Here is a 21,475-nt window from a genome sequence, read left to right on the forward strand (position 1 = left end):
TTACTGCTTAATAGTTGGTAAGGTAGTTGTTAAGTTTAGGTATTGAATAAGGCATTAATACATGCTTACTAAGTACTAATAAATAGCCAATATTCTAGTAATTTGCATGCTAATTAGCAACTAGTTAAAATACTCTAAAATAAAGTGTTACCATTTTATTTTTATTTATTTATTCTTCTTACATGTTTAGTTTAGTAATACCCATTATAGTGTAACTTCTTTGTAAGTATTTTTGTATTGTTTTATATTATTTTTTTGTATTATTAGGAATGCATTTTCAATTGTTAGGTGAGGAATATTATAATATATGTTATTTTTAATGAATGTTTTAGCCATGTCATGCGTTTCATTTTCTCCTATTCAGGGACTAAAGATGAAATTTAGCTCTGTAGCTAATTCTGCGGCAGTCACTGACTGTCCATTGTCGTCTTCAGTGTCCAAATTTAAGGAATCTTAAATTTTTGAAATATGAGGTAAATTATGCTTTAAAGACAGGACAGGCCCGTCATTTAACTTACAGATACTATTTATCGTAGGTTATGTTGGATAATAGAGAACTCTAAAATATGTCCATAGTTCCCATAACAAAAAACATGGGAATTGTGCAATTGGCATGTTTTAACAACTACATGTTGTTAGCCATTACACATTGTTGTAATGTGCCCAGCTTTTGCTTTGCTTGTGTTCAGAGTTGAGTTCCACCTTTAAGTAAAGCCAGCTGCTCTGGGTGACAGATGAGCAAACGGCGGGGAAGCTCAGAAGGCAGCAACCCTGGCCAAAGCTTGAATATTCAAATCAAGTAAAAATAGACCTCATTATCACACAAACCCCATGTGAACTGTCTAGTCATGTGACAGGTGCATCAAGCAGCACCCACAGTGGTTTGTCCTGTTTCTACAAAAATCGACAGTCCTGACAATGTTTCACGTCTTTACATGAAAAAATAAAATGTAAATATTGAATGTGAATGCATTAAACGAGACCTAACTGACACATTTCAGGGCTCAACAATAAGGATGCCCTTATGCTGTGAGAAAGAATCAGGAACAATTGTTGAGACCTGCATTTTCATACTAAGAGATGGCATGAACATTCAAAGAAGAAAATGATAAATAGGTTTTGTTCAACAAGTCCGTTCATACATATTCAGCATGATTATCATAAATGAGCAATTCAATTAATCAGTACTGACTTCACCATAAAATTAAGTAAAACATTAATTTTGTAGGCCGCCTTGATCAGAATAAAGATGAACTGTGCTCCACAGAGCAAATGTAGATAGAGAGCATGTTGTTAAAGAGATATATTGAAATGCACCATGGCCGACTTGGGCTCTGATTAAAGCGGGTGTAACTCACTGGGAGGCAGGGTTCCATTATAGGCTGTAGGCACGAAACCCACGCTGTGTCTATGAGGTCGGTTAGGAGAGGAACGCAGTATTTCCCTCTGCTCCATAGAGTCACCATCATTTGAATAACTCTGCCAAACACCCCCACACACACACACACACACACACAAACACACACAGCATTAGATAATGCAGTATACAGTTCTATAGAAAGTTACAATGAATGATTCTACATATTATAGAATATCATAAAAAAATGGCTGGTTGGCTAATAAAATACACTCAACATTTTTCATTCTTTAAATCAGTGTTCGGAAGACCATTTTGAGTGGGTCGCGGAGTGTGCTGTCAAAGAAACGACAAACGTAATTTGTTTTTCTGATGCGAGGCTTTTATTTTGAAAGATGTGAGCGAAAGCTGTTGACTCTTCTGTCAGAAGCAGTTTAAGTAAAGAATGTCTGATGCGTTGTCCTTTAGTATCGACGGTCAGATGAGATGTTGTCAGGTTATATGTCAATGCCAATTTTCTAACGTTATTTTCGTAACTAGTTACGAAATAAAAAGTCTCTCACCCCAGAAGAACAAACTTTCCTGTCCTTCCTGCCGTTATACTGTGCTCGTAGCGCGTGCTTTTCAATTGTGGCATGCAACGTAGTTATTTTGTCAATAAGTGATTAAATTACCAAAAAAGTACCAATAAATTACACAAGTAAGTTAGTATTCTATTAGCATTGTGTATTTACTGTTGTTTCCATAACCCCAAAATGCCACTTTATTTTCACTTTGTGTTATTTTGTATATTTTTAAATGACTTCAGTTAAATTAGGTCAAATTGGGAAGAAATTGGGTCGCGGCTTAATGACCATGGGAAAATAAAGGTCCCATGGCCAAACCACTGCTTTAAATCATATTCAAAATATTTATGTATTTGCTCTGAAATGGTTTAAAACCACAACTGACCAAACAACCATTGTAGCAAAACAGATTTGAAATATTTAACACATGTACACCAAAAAATAAAAATGTTAAAAATATTTTTTTTCCCCCCCACTCTAAAAGGAAGAATGATATTTAAAACATTGTCTTCTATTTTGGGGGTCAGTAGGATAAAGAAATTAATATTTTTATTAAGGATGAACTAAATTAATCAAAAGTGACAGTAAAGACTGTTCCATTGTAAAGACTTTTACAAAAAAAATATATTTCAAATAAATGCTGTACTTTTCAACTTTCTATTCATCGAAGAATCCAGAATTTTTTTTTTTTGATTTGTAATATGTCACTTTTTTTTTTTTTTACTATTTAAATTACTACTTCTACATTTACGACTTATAATATATATATATATATATATATATGTTTTCTTTTTTTTTTCCCTTTTCCCTTTTCTTTAAGCCATGCCAGCTTCTATGGCTATATTCATGGTGAGAGAGGTTTAGTTATAATAAAAAATAAATAAATAAAAAAAAAAAAAAAAGATATATATTAAAATATTTTAGTATAACATGTACATGAAAAATACTAGATTATATTACTATAATTAGCAAATTAATATTATAAAACACTCATACTAATACAATAAGCTAGTCTTCTGCATATCCTCCATCATTGTGTGTCAGCATTTCTAATGTTCTCTTCCCCTCTCTCTTTCCTCCTGGTGCAGTGGGAGATCAATCTCAGGCTGTGAGGCTAATTAAAACGGGCGGCTGGCTGTGTCAAGCCCAGCAGATCTATAAATTCACCTGGAAGCTCTGGAGAGCAATGGTCTGAGGAGTCATCCTGCGCCTGAGTGCGGGGGCTGATTTGGGCCTTGGGCGCTTCACTTCTGGTTCCTCCGGCCGCATTCGACCAATGTCCTCCTCGCAGGACTTCCTGGAGCTCAAGACCTTGCCCTCACACCCCGCCTCGGTGAAGTACAAGTTACCGTTGCGGTCCTCTTGCTTGGGTTCGGGGATAGAGATCGTGGTGATGGTGGACTCTGAGGCGGAGCTGCCCTGATGTTTGTGCTTAAACTTGAAGGAGTCGCTACGTGTGGGCGGGGTCGGAGGCGTTGGGGCGGAGTCTGCTTTTAAAGGTTGAGGCGAATGGTAGTCTGTCTTCGAGGGTGTATCTGGTCTTTTGAAGGCATCGGCTTCAAAGATGGACTTCCTTTGCTTGGGCGACCTGTAGATGGAAAGTTGTGCCGGGCTGTCAGTTGTCATGGAAACACCCACCACCATTTTAGGCCAAGTGCCGCCACTGTGTTTCTTCTCTAGGGTGGTCTCCAGGGTAACGCATTCGGGGCCGACTGACTCCGAGCGGGTATAACAGACCTCCTGAAAGGCACTGCCGCTGTAGCGGGCCGGCCCCAGCTCTGAAGCGGGTCGGAGTGTGTTAGGGTGCAAGGTGGAGATTGGGAAGACCTTCCTTTCGGAATAACCACTCTCCTCTGTGTCTGTCCTGGTCTTTCTTCTCTCGCCGCCCGCGTCCCCACTATAAATGTCCGTCTGAGTGGAGCTGTTGTGTTTGAGGTTTCTGCTGTTTCGTGAATGAACATCTGACAGGTGGATTCTGCCGTTGGATTTTTCGGCCTCCCTCAGGCTCTCAAAGATGTTCTGCCCCGATGTGCTCTGAGGAAAGAACTGTTAATGGACAGGTTCAGTATGACTGGCATACACAACACACCAGAACATTAATACTACAAACATTCAGTGTTCACTTCATGTTATTTGAAGTTATAAAATGTTGTGTTTATGCTTTCAGGGAACCTATTAAAGGGTTAGTTCACCCAAAAATGGAAATAATTTCATTTATTATTCACCTTCATGCCTTTCCACACCGGTAAGACCTTTGTTTATCTTCGGAACGCAAATTAAGAGATTTCTGTTGAAATCCGATGGCTTAATGAGGCCTGCAGAGCCAGCAATGACATTTCCTCTCTCAAGAGCCATTAATGTACTAAAAACATATTTAAATCAGTTCATGTGAGTACAGTGATTCAATATTAATGTTATAAAGCGACAAGAATATTTTTGGTGCGGCAAAAAAACAAAATAACGACTTATATAGTGATGGCCAATTTCAAAACACTGCTTCATGGAAGCTTCGACCGTATGAATCTTTTGTGTCAAATCAGCGGTTCGGAGCACCAAAGTCACATGATTTCAGCAGTTTGGCGGTTTGACACGCGATTTGAATCATGATTCAACACAAAAGATTCATAACAGTCCAAAGCTTCATTAAGCAGCATTAAGCAAAAATATTCTCGTCGCTTTATAATATTAATATTGAACCACTGTACTCACATGAACTGATTTAAATATGTTTTTAGTACATTAATGGATCTTGAGAGAGGAAATGTCATTGCTGGCTATGGAGGCCTCACTGAGCCATCGGATTTCAACAAAAATATCTTAATTTGTGTTCCGAAGATGAAGGTCTTACGGGTGTGGAACGGCATAAGGGTGAGTAATAAATGACATTATTTTCATTTTTGGGTGAACTAACCCTTTAAGACATTACAAAATCTGTAAAATCCTGTTTTAAATCATTCAAACACAATGGTAATGGTTAGTCAAGATATCACTGGTCAGTAACTTGGCATTACGCAGGGGCTTAGCGAAGGCTCAACTGATTACTGAAAGCAGTAATGAGAACAACTACAAACTAGCCTATTTTTCAAACCTGACTTTCTCAGTAATGTTTCAGAGTTGGTATTCTAACTCAGACACAGCTGTCTCAAATACGACTTGGAATAAATGTCACGGCAGCACCTTGGCATGTGGTAATGAGAGCGGCGCACACGTTCAGACAGCAGTGAGAGAACAATCACCTTCATGAGGGAGAGAGCGAGCGAGTCCCTGCCGCCCCTCAGCAGAGCCTCACATTCACTCAGAGATTTGTTATCCAGAGCGATCCCATTTATCTAGGGAAGGAGAAATTTAGGTCAGCGCTTCAACAAAGAAAAGTGCCAGCAGACTTTTCAATCCTTCTATTTTCAAACCCAGAAATGACTTTGGAAACTTGAGAACAGAGACAATTGATGACTGGTGAATGAAAGGATGGTGCACATTTAAGATCTCCAGATCAGATAAATCCTTCCATCTTTTTAAACTTAAAGGGATTGTTCACTCAGAAATAAAAATTCTGGGTTACACTATTTTAAGGTGTCTTTGTTACACTGTAATTATACATTTAAATACTGAGTAATATTAAGTTACTACATGTACTTAATATAGAATTAGGGTTTGGTTTGGGGTTAGTTGCATGTAATTATGCTTAATTTATAGTTTTTACTATAGTAACTATGTGTAACATATGTAACAATGACACTGTAAAATAAAGTGTTACCAAATTCTGTCATCGTTCACTCACCCTGAAGTCATTCCTAACCTAAACTGACTGACTTTCTTCTGTGAAAAAAAAAGAAAAAAAAAGAAAAAAAAGAGGAATGTTAAAGAATTGTACTAGCCATTTGATGAAACTGTAAAAAGACCCAGGCTGTTGAGCTTCAGAATGGCAAAAAGAACCCTAGAAGTATCATAAAAGTGGTCCGTACTACTTGTGCACTATGTTTCAAGTCTTCTCAAGTCATAAGACTTCAACTTCGAAACCAAACTTGTTATTAATCAAAAAAAAAACCTCTCAAATCAAATATGGTGCTATTAAACATCAGGTTTGATGTCAGCAACACACAAGAACCAATAGCGTCCAATTTAAAAAAGGCATTTATGTGATTGTGTAGTACATACAAATGACGTAGTAAATTTTAGCACTAAAATATAGGCGTTATTAAATACATTTTAGTCCATCAGTGTTATTATTGTTAAGTAAAATATATTTTGTTATTTGAAATTAGGGCTGTCACGATTCCTTAATTAAATTCAAGTACTCAGTTTAAAAAGAAAATCCTCAGCAAAATACCTGAAGTGGCGCATTCCATGGACGTGAATCCATGAACTGCATTATTAGACCGTTATCTAAGGCCTCGTGCATGTGAAATAAAGATGAAATTAAATTAAATATAAATATTAGATTAAAAATTTAAACTAAATGAAAAAAAAAAAAAAATTACTATTAAATGAAAACTGAAAATAAAATAAAAGGTAATTGAGAATACGAATAAAAACTGAAAAATAAAACTGTTCTGTTCCTCACATTAAGCTATCGTATGGCTATTTTAAAGACTTGAAAATATTAACATATGGACAACTTTTATGATACCTCTGTGGGTGTTTTAGTAAGTAAGTAAGTAAAGTTTATTTATATAGCACCTTTCACAGACAAGGAGGGGTCACAAATTGCTTTACAATAAAAATAACATCAAAACACATTAATATACATTAATATACTATACAAATACCATCAATACAAATTTAATAACAGGCAAACCATATTGTTAATTAAAAGCTTGTCCAAAAAGATTTGTCTTTCGATGTTTTTTTAAAAGATTCCACAGAACCCATAGTTCTCAACATTAAAGGAAGAGAGTTTCAGAGCCTTGGAGCTACTACACAGAAGGCATGATCACCTCTCGTCTTAAAACGTGTTCTGGGAATGGCTAGAGGGTCTTGGCCTGAAGACCTCAGAGACCGACCAGGGGTGTCATTTTGCAATTCACAAGTCCCCATTTACTTTCATTATATGGAAAAAGGCAGCCAGTACATTAATCAAAATTGCTCTTTTTGTGCTTATTTGTTCCACAGTAGCAAACCATGTGGGTTTAGAATGATTTGAGGGCGAGTAAACCATGACACAATTTTCAGTTGAGTGAACTATTCCTTTCAGGATAAGAACTGGCAGATGCAGATTGAGCCGTCTGACATGGCCAATATCAGAGCCAAAAGGCTACAGATATCAACTACCTAGTATCTAGCACAGAGTTAAAGTAACACCTGATCTGCTCTCAGGATTAACATCTGTGTTACTTATCACCAGAGTGGCAGCTATCGCTTAGCACATCACCTGTCTTATATTCATCACCTCCATTTAGGGAGAGGAGTGGATTTGATTGGCAGTTCATCTAATGAGCCACCATGCATTTAAGATAAGTAACTGGATTACAAATCTGCTTCAGTTAGGAGATTGTGATGAGAGCTAAGGTCAGACTTTTATAAGAGCAAATCGGATCCTTGACAGCAGCGATCTTCCTTCAATTTGAGGAAGGATCGCATGACTGCTTGATGACTTACGGCAATGAGGCGGTCTCCGATGGTAAGAGATCCCTCTCTGGCAGCCGGGCTGCCCGATGCGATAGCAGCCACGTATACACCACCCTCAAGAGTGATACCAGCGTCTGGAAGGGTGCAGACCAAAATTTAGGGTCATAAGAAAACAAGGGAAATTAGCAATAGAAATGGTAAAATGAGTTGGGGAAGATGTGGGAAGTTACAGAAATAAGTGATACCTTTGTGTCCGATGAGATTAATGTGGACAGGAGTAACCAGTCTTCCTCCTAAAGATTTTCTCCTGCGAACGACCATATTGATTAGTCCGCCTCCATTAAGTACAGCTTTGATGACCTGCTTCCTGTCTTTGTGAGTCAGGTCCACATCATTTATCTTCAGCAGCCAATCATTCACCCTATTGAGAGAGAGGCACGGTTGGTCAGGACAAAACTATAAGCAGGGAAATGACCGTGTAATCATTCCAGAGGCTATTATCTGAAAAACACTCAATATCTGAATTCACCTCAATCTTCCATCCGCGATGCTTCCTTTGTCCACCCTGGTCACAAATATCCCACAATCCCCTGGTAAATATGGATCATTCACCCCCTCTGCAATATCAAACCCCATTGCCTTCAAATCCATGTCGTCCTGTTGGGAGGATAACGATAGAAAGACAGATGAGACTTCTCCACATGGAGAAAAAATAAACTAAAATGCAGGTAAAGTGATATGAATGAACATCTTGGAACAACATAATAAAAATAAATAAATCAAAATAATTATATGTCATACCTTTTTGACCAATGAATTTCCAGTAGCACTTTTCAATAAGGTTTAATTAGTTAGCATTAGTTAACTACTTTAGTTAACAAACTAAAAATGAGCAATACTTCTACAGCATTTATTAATCTTAATGTTAATTTCAACATTTACTAACACATTATTAAAATCAAAATTTGTATTTGCTGACATTAGTTAATGCATTGTGAACTAACATAAACATGAACATTTTGCATTGCTCATTCTTAGTTCATGTTAGTTAATACATTAAATAATGTTAACAAATGAGAGCTTATTGAAGAGTGTTACCTGCAGCCATTTGTAATAGCTGGATTAGTATTTTTACAAATACAAATACAAATACTGAAAAGTATGGTTTCAGACCAGCAAAAAAGGCAAAATTTTCTTGGAATCAGCAGTTGAAATTGTTTCAGAAAATTCTTATCTTACAATAGAACTACATGTAGTTTAGATAGCAATGTTTTGAAACAACACCAATGTCTATGGTAACACCTTAAACTGTAAAATGACCATATGATTTAAACAAGTTTTGACAAATTAGTTTTAATTATGTTATATATAATTGGTCTGAACAAAAATGGCAGACTGGCTAAATGAAAATGCAGATTTACTCTCTTGTAGTAGGTGGCTTTAATGGAAAAGCTGAAACACAGTGGTTACCCCTGTACACAAAGCTGCAACGTGCCTTAAACAGTAATTTATTAGGCATACGGAGAAAAAAACGAAAAGAAAATGCATAAAAAAAAAGACAGTCAGTTCCCTTTAGAGATACATTCATATATGAGTATTATAAGCTAACTACATGGGTTAAGGTTAGATTCAGTGTTAGCACCTAGTTATTACCCAGTTATTATAATTACTGGTAATTAATTGGCAAGTACATAATATGTACGTGCAGAACATGCCTTTAAAATTAAGTGCTACTGAAATTCTTGTTTTTCCCAGCCTGGAAAACATATTCCCAGATATTTTCTCTAACTATAACATATCTGTAAGATCATAATATTGTCCTTCTTTACTTTTAGCTGTAGTGCTTTGGATTTCTTACCCGATCCTTCTCAAACTCCACCACCTCAGTCTCCCACTCTAATGAGTCTGTGTCTATGGCTGAATCATGGGAGCTGTGAGCCATTAGCTGGCAAAAACGCGCCTCCTTTTCCAACTGGCTCTCCATCTTCTCCCTTTGTTGGTAGAGAGAGCACAAAACAAGACAGACTATTTTCTCTCTCATGTCTCCAAACAGTCATCTAATTCATCTCACGCCCACAAAAACCAACACAAAATAGAATGTCAAATGTCAACAATCTTTGTGAAGACCATCTCTTTGTTTAAAAAGCTGCTGAAGCAAGACTGGGAAAGCCTCTGTCCTACAGGCCAGTTGGATAATGCGGGTTGGCATCAGGGCATCTTTTGGCACAGTTTGTGTAATCTATAAACAACTGTGCTAGATGGAGACGTTATAAAAGCGACATCAAGGTCACACCTTAAAATTAGGTAGAAAAAACAGGATCAAGTAGTTGGGGAATACTGGCAAACTGTCACTAAGATTCATAGACTCAGAGAGAGGAAGGCCTGGAGGGCACGAGTGACATAAGAAAAGAAAAGTCTAGTGCAAGAGGGTGGGGGTGCTCTGGAGTTTTAATGGGGATGGACTAACCACTAGGGGGCCTCTGAAGCAGGAATTTAATCAGAAAAGAGACTGAGGCTTGTTACCAATTAACAGACTTGAGCCCAAAATTAATTCCACCAGGACCAGGATTCATTTGCCATAAATTAATATGATTGGCATTATAAATGCAAAATGATCTGCTGCTTGTCAGTTCACATGCACACAAGAAAAAAACAACACTGAAAATCATGATTATTTTAACTATTATTTATTACTTTGCATTATGATGTTATTTACTTGCGTTATTTATTACTTTATTAAATTATGCATTCATTTATTCACTGAAAATACTAATGATGATAATATAATTATTAATATTGATTACTTATCACTATTATTATTTGTATTTACAAGTTATAATGGCTGCAAACTTGAAAAACTACAATGAACATTGCAAAATGTAAATTTCATAGCCACATATCATTGTCTCTTAAAATACTGTGAAGTTATTTTGGGACCTTGGATTGTTCAGACCATTGTGAGATGAAAATTTAGAAACTCAACCTCTTGTAAATTTGTGTCAGTTTGTCTCATATTAATGCGTCAAATTTGTTTCATATTATCTGTATATTATCTGTCAAAAACTGACTGAAAGATTGGCAGAAAAGAAGGACTAAAAATGTTTACTTGAGCTCTTTAAGTTCCCTGGCCGCATCGTTCCGCTGTTTCCTCATGTCGTCAAGGTTACGCAGGGCATCAGCCAGATCGCTGACGGCACGGTCTCTCTCTCTGCGCAGGTTATCGCACAACGTCCTGCCAAGACACAGCAAACACACGCTCAAGCATCAGCAACAACAGTTGCTTATTTTAGATAAATTCAATGTCAAATGGTACCGTATGCTCTCCCTCTCAGCAACAATCTTGTCTCTTTCCTGAAAGGCCCAATCTCTGCGACACTTGGCCACCTCTGCCTCCTGCACGGCCTCTTTCAGCTCCTGAGACATAGCCTCACACTGCTTCCTCAACACATCAATCTCCTTATTGGCACGCTCCATGTCCAGCGTGGCAGAGTCTTGTTTCTGTAGCAAAAACATTCATGATGAGTATAACTGAAGATGATTTCATCCCCCAAATGTGTTTTTAAGGCATAAATTAAGACATGTGTAAAGTCATTTAAGTGAAATGAGCTAAATGAGCTTCACTAGGGAGGTGAGAATAGCATTTCTGAGCCTTACAGCTATTCTAGAGAAGTTAGAGAGACCTCTAGTGGACTCTAGCAGCGCTGCTGCTTCAACAGCTTCAAGCTGACTGAATAAATCAGCTTTGGGTTTTTTCTACTGGAATAATCCAATGGCTCACAGCTTATGAGATTTTTATGAGCTTTGTGGTTTGTATTGTTTATTTGTGGGTGAAGACCGGTGTGAAAAATCAAGACAGGCAGGAACAAAAGGTGAGGATGTCCCTTAGACATTTCTGCTTGTAGAACAGTAACTGCAGTGACAGAGCAGCTGATAAATATCTCAGATAAAAACCTGAATCATAATGGTAAAATACAATATAAAATATCACAGTTTTGAGTCGTGGTGCAACAGAAACACATGTTACTCTGAATCTATTGCATAACTATTTAAATAACACGTTTTAATAGATTAAGGGTGCTAATACGATATACAGTACCATTCAAAAGTTTGGGGTAAGATTTTAATGATTCTGAAACAAGTCTCTTATGCTCACTAAGTCTACCTTTATTTGATCCAAAATACAGTAAAACAGTAAAACTGTCAAATATTACTACAATTTAAAATAACTGTTTTCTACTTTAATATATGTTAAAATGTAATTTATTCCACTGATGCAAAGCTGAATTTTCAGCATCATTACTTCAGTCTTCAGTGTCACATGATCTTTCAGAAATTATTCTAATATGCTGATTTTGGTGTTTAATAAACACTTATTATTATTACCAGTGCTGAAAACAGTTGTGCTGCTTAATATTTTATAGATTTCGAACATAGAGTTTGTTTCATAGAAGTAAAGAGTCAAACATAGAATCTAGATTAATTGTCAAACGATTAATCGCAAATAAACGGATACAAAATAAAAGTTAAATAAGTTCTAAAAGACAAAATATTATGTCTTTACATAATATACGTGTGTACTGTGTATTTTAATATGTATAGATAAATATATACATGTGTGTATTTAAGAAATATTTACATGTATATATATATATATACATATACATATATATATATATATATATATATATATATATATATATATATATATATATATATATATATATATACACACATACATACACATACACATACACACACACACACAGATACAGTATAAATATAAATATTTTATATATAAATATATTTTTATAAAATATATACATACAAAAATACACAGTACACACACACATATATTATGTTAAGACACTTTTATTTTGGACGCAATTAATCATGATTAATAGTTTTACAACACTAATAGAAACGCTTCATTACAAATGTTGAATCTGAAGATTAAAGGGAATATTCATGATTTTCTATCCCTCAATCTGCATTATTTAAGAATTAACTTTTTTTTTCTTTTTTTTTTTTTTTTACAGATTAAGGATCGACATCCAACTATCACATAATAGTTTGTTTTTTCTTCATTATTCTTTATCATTGTTTGTTCAGTCAGTCTCGACCCTTTCATTTTCCTAGTGCATTGCAGTAGACAAGAATTTTAAGCACTTTAGTAATATTAAATTACTTCCCTTAACGCACAGCAGTGGAAAAATAAAGTGAAATGACTGGTAAAACTTAACTACCTAATAAATGAACAGATGCTATTTTCAGATGTGTCTTTTTGTAACTACTCAATTACTGAGCATTTTCTCCACAATCCTGACAAACAATGTCTAATTAGCTTTGCAGAGTGCAGGTTCTTATTCCTTCCTTTTAACCAACAAAATCTCCATGACATTTAATGTGTTTGAGATAAAGATAAGAGGTTGCACTCAATAAGGGCAATTTCTCATTGATGAATCAATGAAGTGCTGAGCAGAAGGGCATAACTAAAAAATAAATGACTTCACAACAAACATTTCCATGACTTGTTTTACTTCCATTTATCAGGCCTGGAAAATTCCTTGCATCTTTCGGGTTTTCCATAGAAGACTGGATGTAGCATCAGAATATGAAATATATATTTTTAATAATGGCATTAATGTGACCATATGTTGTAAGCACCTGTCTGGCCTGATAGTATTCCCGCAGTAACTGGTCTCTCTGGATGATGGCTTCGGTTCTCTCTTTCCTGGCCACATCTCTTTCCTCCCGCACAGTCTCGATGTCTTTACAGGCCTGACTCAGCTCTTTCTGGGCCTCCGCTTTGTCCTTCACTTCATGGCAGTATTTTTCCAGCAGCTCGTTTCTCTCACAGATGGCACGGTCTCGATCCACCAGCGATGAATTTAGCTCCTACAAAAAGACACCAACGTCAGCGACAGTTATACGCTATTGATTTAAAGTGCTTTTTCAAAACAGCATGTTATTCGCTGGCAGTCTAGCACAAACTTGGCAACAGAAAGGTGATTTACAGAACAGAGAGCATATTATAACAAGACCCAGTCCCACCTTAATCTTAAAAACTGTATACAGGGATACAATAACTCAAATGACTCATAAAGGTCAGAAAACAAAACAAAAAACAAAAAAACAATAGATATGTGTTTCCATCCACCTATTTTTATGCACATTTATGTGGGATACTACATAAAAAAAAAAAAAAACCCACGCTGGATTGAAACACCAAGATGCACACACATTATAAAAATGCACATAAAAACACATTTTTTATCAATTTTCTCCGATAAGAGGACATGTGCATAAACTATGACAGAAACACATTTAGCAAATAAATCTCTCAACACGCAGCTAAAAACTCACGTGACTGCCTCAACAGTGGATGTTATTGGATAACTAGACTAACCAGCGGAACAATTTCATTACACAGCATCTCAAATGTTGGTTTGATCATTCTGAAATGCCTGAGCCAAAGTCTGCTATCAAAATGATTTGGTATAATGACCTCCCAGAAGCGTCTCACACGATTGCATTCCCAAACACCAGGCATCCGAACGCAAGATAACATGACAGCTTTTTCTGTGTTTCATCTGCACGCTCGGAGACACAAGTCATTTATGATGGAGGAAAAAAAAGCCACAGTGGCTTCCCTGATTTCAGCAACTTCCATTTTTATCAGATATTTTGCACCAATTTCCCAGGAAGTGACGATTTTGTTCTCTTGAACACATGGGATGGAAACACTGCTTTATTCACAAATGTTTTATGCAATATTCCAATCTGACATCAGTTATTATGGAGGCGTTACCTGTCTGAGAGCTTCTAGCTCCTCACTGGCCACCATCCTCTCAGAGGAGGTGTTTTTGAGTCGGGCCTCTGCCGCTTCCAGCTCTGTCTGCAGCTTGTCCACCTCTTTAATGACCTGGTCCCTCTCGCTCATGATCAGTCTGTATTCATTAAACACAGAATCTCGCTCCTCCTTGTACTTCTCCGCATCCTTCACCGCCTTCAGCTGGAAGTTCTTGTAGCGCGTCACCTCTGACTGAAGTCTCTCCATCTCTCTCTGCAGCTCCTTGTTCTGGGCTGAGGCCTTATTCAGCTCCTGTTGCACTGAGTCAAACCTGATGGGGTTAAAGCAAAAATGGCCTAATGGTTAGAGAATCAGACTGGTAACCCGAAGGTTGTGGGTTCGAATCTCAATACCGGCAGGAAATGGCTGAGGTGCCCTTGAGCAAGGCACATAACCCACAATCGCTCCCAAATGCCACAGCAAAATGGCTGCCCACTGCTCCAGGTGTGTCTATGTTCACTACTCCTAATGTGTGTGCACTAACTTGGATGGGTTAAATGTCAAGTCACATGTGACTTTCACTTTCATTATTATGATTAATGAACGGTTTTCATCAGTATAATGCTTAGGAACTATTTTATAAATGGAGCATGTTCATTGATGAACTGAAAGATTGGCAGAGAGATTGGCAATTATCTGTACTGACCTATTAGAAGTCAGGACCATAATTGTCTGATTTATGTGAAGGATATAAACAATGTACACATTCTGTATAAAATGTATGATAATATATTTTAAGTAATGCTTGTCAGTCACAACTTCTACTCATCCCATAATCATTGTGTGTGAATTTATTAAATATTTAGGCAAATTTAATGATGCTTTCAGCTGTTTAACATATTTTACCATATTTCAATCAATTCAGCACTTTTTGCCTCAAACTCAGAGCAGAAAATGCAAAAAAAGGCTGCAGATTGTGCTTTATGTGACTGTGGTTTCTGAAAAAGTTTAAAAGGTGTTGATGTAATGACCTTTAAATATAATGTACACATCTTGTATAAAATGTGTGCTTATATATTTTATGTAATGCCTATTAATCAAAACTTCTATACATCTCTCAATCCTTGTGTGTGAATTTGTTAAATATTCAGACAAATCTGATTATGCTTTCAGGTCTGTTTAACATATTTTACCATATTTACCTCATTCTGCACTTCTTGCCTCGGACTCAGAGCAGAAAATGCAAAAAAGGCTGCAGATTATGACATGACTTTAGCGTCTAAAAAGTTAAGCTGTTGATGTATAATCTTTAAATTTACTCGTAGAGTGTTACAAAACACTTTAAGAACATACTGAAGACGACTGATGCTGCTCATACCGTCTCATAGATGTAGACCACTGCTGTTGGTACTGGATGGCCGTGTCGCGCTGCTTCAGCAGAGTGTCTATTTGTTTTTGCAAGCGCCTGTTCTCCTCCTCCACCTGCTCCAGTCGACTCAGATCTGTGTTGTGACTGGCCACCTTCTCACTGTATCTTTTGCTCAATACGTCGTATTCCTTCTTCACTCCCTCCAGCTTGTCCATCGCTGTGTCGTAGAGCTTGTTCAAAACCTCTGATGACCCGTTCTCCCTGATTACCTGTATAGGAAAATGCTTTCATGAACCTGATTTACTATGTGGTGTCAAAGAAACAAAGAAAATGAAACAAAACAAAAAAAACACTGATTATCTGTATTAAAAAAAAAGGCTGTCATGAACCTAATTTACTGTGTGGCATCAATGAATCACAAATAAAAACAAAGAAAAACAAAACAAAAAGATTATCTGTGTCAAAAACAGCTTGGATAAACCTGATTTACTTTGGTATCAAAAAAATAAAAAAAAATAAAATCACAAAACAAAACCTTTATTAACTGTTAAAAACAGCTTTCATGAACCTGATTTATTGTGTGGTGTCAAAGAAAAATAAATAAAAAACAGAAACAAAACAAACAAACAAACAAACAAACTAAAAACACAAAACAAACCTTTATTAACTGTGTGAAAACAGCTTTTATGAACCTGATTTATTGTGTGGTGTCAAAGAGTAAATAAAAAACAAAAACAAAGAAAAAAACAAACAAACAAACAAACAAACAAAAAAAACTAAAAACACAAAACAAAACCCTGATTAACTGTTAAAAACAGCTTTCCTGAACTTGATTTATTGTGTGGTGTCAAAGAAAATAAATAAATAAATAAAAGCAAAGAAACAAAACAAAACAAAAACTAAAAACAAAACAAAACCCTGATTAACAGTGTTGAAAACAGCTTTCATGAACTTGATTTACTGTGGGGTATCAAAGAAACAAAACAAAACAGAAAAATACAAAAATTATAAAATGAAATGGAAAAAATATATATATAATGGTTTAGCCTTTCAAAACTAATTGTTTGTACTAAGAAACTTTAAAAGGTATTTGTTCTCAACTACATTAGCCAGTCCAAAAGATCTTGAATTGGTATTGATATGCAGGCATTATGCATTAATGTAAAATCTAACTGATGTGTGGTCACATGTTAGAATCTATTGCCTTATTTTACAATGGTTTTGAATGCAGCTCATCATATATTTCAGAATCTGGACTATCAATATTATAAATTTGCTTTTGTCATCACTTGAATTAAACATCTACAATGCAAACACCAGAGGGCGATCATGAGTCTATAAAACATCTACTGTACTCACAAGCAAAATGCTGTCACTGCACTTAAACACAAAAAGGCAACACCGCATTCAGTATTAAACAAACAGCATTAAGTTCACTTGTTCTGCAAAATGCTGACCTATTAGAACACTATATGTCCTAATGACATAATCGAAGGCAAATTCCCTGTCCGGGCAATAAACCCACACCTCAGTGGGGCCTGACCAAGCCACAGTGGGATTTCATATGCTGAGTGATTGGCATCTGTATCTAACTCTCCTCTAGGCCATGTAATCAGTGCTTATAGTATTGACTAACTGCAAAAGCCTCTGTCCTTCTCCATCAGTCAGCGAGCACTTGCCCTTCCAGGCTGACCTTTTTCAAGCAGGCGGAGTGCATTTTGTGCAGCCTGTGGGCAGCGTAAGCACTGCTGACGGGCCAAAACCCGATTCAATCTGTATGCTACAGTACAGATCCTGTGGCATGCCTCATGTGACCTCTTTGTGACAATTAAGACCGCTCCAGACACACAAACAGGAGATATCCTAATGCTCTAAACCTTTCCATTTGTGTTTGTGGGTTTAATCTGGAAAGAAACCTGATAAATCAATCCGACAGGAAAAGGTTCATTCCTTCATGGCAGCTGCAGACAGCAGACAGTGTGTTGACACGGTGGCATCTGATTGAATAATCTCCTGTCCCCTGGCTTCCGATTTATGTCAAGGTCAGATTTGGTTGCACTACTATGGGATGCCCAGCCTCCAGATTTACAACATAAACGCTGCTGTTCATGATGCAACAGACGCACTAATCCCACAACAGTCTGCACTGCGGGGGAACGACAAAATCTGCAATTTAATTAACCGTCCCTGGAGCTCTCCGAAAAACTCAGGGATCGATTTTGGCAGACAAATGTCACTTTCTGGCTGACGGCAGTACCATTAGGCCTGTTTCATACTGAAAGCGCAAGAAGCGCATATGTATTTTGGTGCCCGTATTAACAGGTTACATTCACACTGTGTGCATTAGCAGGGCGGTGCTGCGAAGAAGCGGTTCTGCAAGTAGAGTTTCGGCACTGAGCCCATTTTTGCTGCTTATAGCATGCTGAACTAGCAGAAACATGGTGAAAATTCACTTCAAACCTACACTACCATTCAAAAGATTGGGGTCAGTAAGATTTATCTTTTAATTAATACTTTTATTCCTCAAAGACATATTAAATTGACAGCAAGGACACAGAAAAGATATTTATAATTTTACAAAAGATTTCTACTTCAAATAAACTTTTGAGCTTTCTATTTATAGAAGAATCCTAAAAAATGTATCACGGTTTCCACAACTGTTTTTAACACTGATGAAAATAAGAAATGTTTTTTGAGCACCAAATTAGCATATTTGAATGATTTCTGAAGAATCATGTGACACCAAAGACTGGAGTAATGACTGCAGAAAATTCAGCCATCACAGGAATTATATATTAAAAAGAAAAGTTATTTTAATAATATTTCACTGTTTTTACTGTATTTTTTAAATCAAATAAATGCAAATGGTGGGCATACAAAACTTCTTAAAAAAAAAAAAAAAAATCAAACCAACTGTTTACCAAGCAACATCAAATAATGGGACAAATTAAACATACAGTGACAGGAAAACAAACACTGTGTCTATTCAGTAAATCTGACTGAACCCAGACAATTTAATAAGGTTATACCTACAGTTTTGGAATTAGGGATTTATTCTAAAAATAATTTTAATATAATTTGGATTTAAACATGATCCCCTTCTTCATTAGATTTCTCAACTATAAAGTCTGTAATAATGACACGTGATAACTATTTTACAATTTAAGGCCATTATTGAAAGAAATACTCAATGTAGTAACCCAGAAATCACTTGTTTTTTTTCTATAAAGCCACAGCAGAATGCAGTGTTGGACACTTTAATAACACGAGTTACGTAATCAGATTACTTTTTTTTCAAGTAACTTTAAAAGTAATGCATTACTTTTAATTTTTTTTTTTTTTTTTTTTTAAAAAATATGTAACGCAAATTACTTGTTTTCCTATTTATTGACTGACACCTCTCCTGTCGCCATGTTGAGAGAAACCGGGAGTAAGTGCAGAGGTGTTGGGTGCGCTGTGTGAACATGATGGTTATTGTAGTTCTAGACTAAATGTGAACATGCATTTACTCATCTCACTTGCACAAAAACAGATTCAGTATTCCTCAATATGAAAAAAAACAGTGAAAGACAAACTCAGAATATTACACAAACCTGTAAAAATTAAATGTTTAATAACAAAAATATACTTTATGTATTTAATCTCACTTTATTTACCAATGCCTTTGCTGCTGATCTTCGATGATCCAATTCAACCATACTAAGCAAAAACGACTTCAGATAAACAACATGTTTGAGTTTCTTTTTTTCTTGCTGAAGTTGAACTTTCTTTTCCCCATCCTATTCTTCTGCGATTAAGAATGGCAGCACAGCTGAAAGGTTTGTTTGAGATGTGCCCTCTAATGTTCAGGCGTGAATTTGCATTTCCTTCAGCCTGAGGCGTTTTCATTTTACTTTTGGTGAGAAAGGGCCTTTACAATTACCAAAAATAGAACTTTTGTGATTATACTAAGCAAGCCTAGCCTAGGTGAGAAAAAAAAAATAACGCAAAAGTAGGGCTGCACGATTAATCAGACGATTAGAAAAAAACGTTGAAATCGCACTTAAATGATTTGGCTTAGTGCGATTATTTTTTTATGCGCGGCTTGTCAATGAACAATGTCTCCAAATGCTAATCCATCTGAAAGCACCGCAAGTTTGAATCACTTGCATTTGAAAAAGCATAACGTGTCAAACATCTTTACAGACAGGAGAAGCAACAAAAGACAACATTTAATAACATGTTTTTACTACAAACTCACTTCATAACAACAGTTGAGCGTCCTTCTTTGTGTGTTTATTAGTCATGGTTAATCAATCAAAACGTTTCAATCTTCTGTTTATTCAGCTACAGCAATAGTATGGGATTTCCTGGAATTTCCTGGAATGATGCTTGTTCTACTTCGGCAGCAGGGCATATTTGCAGTTTCTGCGCGAGAGCGCCCTCTGGCTTTCAGATGGAGAAGCATTTACTACTGATTACAGAGCCGTACAGCTCTGACAAGCTGCGCATAAAATAATCACAGCCTTTGCCAAATTGTGTGCGATAAAATTGCGATAAATCGTGCAGCCCTACGCAAAAGTAATTTAATGCATTACTTTTCATAAAAAGTAACTGAGTAACACAATAAGTTCCTTTTTCTTTTTAGGGAGTAATGCAATACTGTAAAATTACTTTTAAAAGTAACTTTCCCCAACACTGGTCAGTGTGTTTCTGTTACAGCATTTCATTTACGCACTGCTTGTATGAAACACATCTTAGTTGTCCCTGGAGTGTGTAAAAAGTCAGTACCTGTTGTTGCTGTAATCTCATGTCGGCCACCTCTCTCTGATCTTCAGAGTGAAGTCTCCTGAGCTCTTCACAGCTCTGTTTCAGATGGTTGTGTTCCCGAACCAGCTTGGCGTTTTCTCTCTTCACAACCTCCATCTCCTCCTTCAACTGAGACTGTTCACTTAAGAGACGGCTATGCTGTATGCTGAAATACAAACACAAAACAAACGAGCTATGTTACATATTTTGCAACTCCATTCACCACGAGAATCTGCATCACACTCCACTTTTGTAGTCTAGGTAAATGTTTCACTTTTTCCACTTTTTGTGCGGTCTAGGTAATGTTGCAACCGAAACTCTAATAAATTAATAAAACCCTGCCCTGCCCAGGGCACTGACCTAGAGTGGTAACTCTACAGTACATTAATAACTAAACAGCGACTCATTCCAAAATCTAGTAAGCCATTTATATCTATGTAGGCATCATTCTAAAGCATCGTAGGAGTACTTCAAAATGTAAGCCACATCATGATGTTGCAGTTCTAAGATACCTTGTTTTCGGACAAATTCTTAGTTAGCATCTCATGGTACCATCATAGAGAGTGCAATCCCATAATGCATTGCCACAAACTCCATCCAAGATGGCTGATAAAGCGAAAGAAATTCAATTATGAATAATTAAATACTGAAAAATATCAATGATCTAAATGAATTAAAATGAACCATTTCACCCAATATTAGTGTTTTTTTTTTTTTTTTTTTTTTTTAAGAGTACAAAGAAAATAAAAAAACAGAATACATTTTTCAGCCTTTTGCTTGCTGTAATCACACACTGTTGAGAGAATGGGGAATACGGGATTAATCCCTCGTCAACTCAATCTTCATCTCTGTGTGCCCAGCAAAGATGGGGACAGGAGGGCATGTGTGCTTACATCATAATCAGATTACAGCCGCTGCACATCGATGTGTGGTTATGTTGGTGTGTGGATGACCGCACACTGGCAAACAAGGGTGCGTCAGAGACAATGGAGCAGAACAAACTTCCTTGTGTACACGATCCCATATTGACTACTGGTTTA

At 36.5% G+C, this 21,475-nt stretch overlaps 1 protein-coding gene across 10 annotated transcripts in view; it reads right to left on the bottom strand.

Moving 5' to 3' along the window:
• dlg5a (discs, large homolog 5a (Drosophila)) overlaps nucleotides 1-21,475 on the bottom strand; it is a 70,916-nt gene that overhangs the window by 23,025 nt on the left and 26,416 nt on the right. For all 10 annotated transcript variants that reach the window (XR_007933358.1, XM_051918112.1, XM_051918119.1 and 7 more), the window contains 13 exons: nucleotides 20,418-20,601; nucleotides 15,657-15,916; nucleotides 14,297-14,609; nucleotides 13,153-13,383; nucleotides 10,802-10,986; nucleotides 10,595-10,720; nucleotides 9,347-9,479; nucleotides 8,018-8,145; nucleotides 7,734-7,909; nucleotides 7,519-7,622; nucleotides 5,160-5,252; nucleotides 3,091-3,969; nucleotides 1,359-1,479 (listed from right to left, as the gene is read on the bottom strand). Coding sequence is in view for 9 of the 10 variants with exons in the window: in XM_051918112.1 (XP_051774072.1) it covers nucleotides 1,359-1,479; nucleotides 3,091-3,969; nucleotides 5,160-5,252; nucleotides 7,519-7,622; nucleotides 7,734-7,909; nucleotides 8,018-8,145; nucleotides 9,347-9,479; nucleotides 10,595-10,720; nucleotides 10,802-10,986; nucleotides 13,153-13,383; nucleotides 14,297-14,609; nucleotides 15,657-15,916; nucleotides 20,418-20,601 (2,933 nt within the window). In the remaining variant the exon portion in view is untranslated. The remainder of the gene's footprint in view (nucleotides 1-1,358; nucleotides 1,480-3,090; nucleotides 3,970-5,159; nucleotides 5,253-7,518; nucleotides 7,623-7,733; nucleotides 7,910-8,017; nucleotides 8,146-9,346; nucleotides 9,480-10,594; nucleotides 10,721-10,801; nucleotides 10,987-13,152; nucleotides 13,384-14,296; nucleotides 14,610-15,656; nucleotides 15,917-20,417; nucleotides 20,602-21,475) is intronic.

The sequence above is a fragment of the Ctenopharyngodon idella genome, chromosome 13 (genome assembly GCF_019924925.1).
Source record: "Ctenopharyngodon idella isolate HZGC_01 chromosome 13, HZGC01, whole genome shotgun sequence".
In the NCBI taxonomy this organism is placed as follows: domain Eukaryota; kingdom Metazoa; phylum Chordata; class Actinopteri; order Cypriniformes; family Xenocyprididae; genus Ctenopharyngodon; species Ctenopharyngodon idella.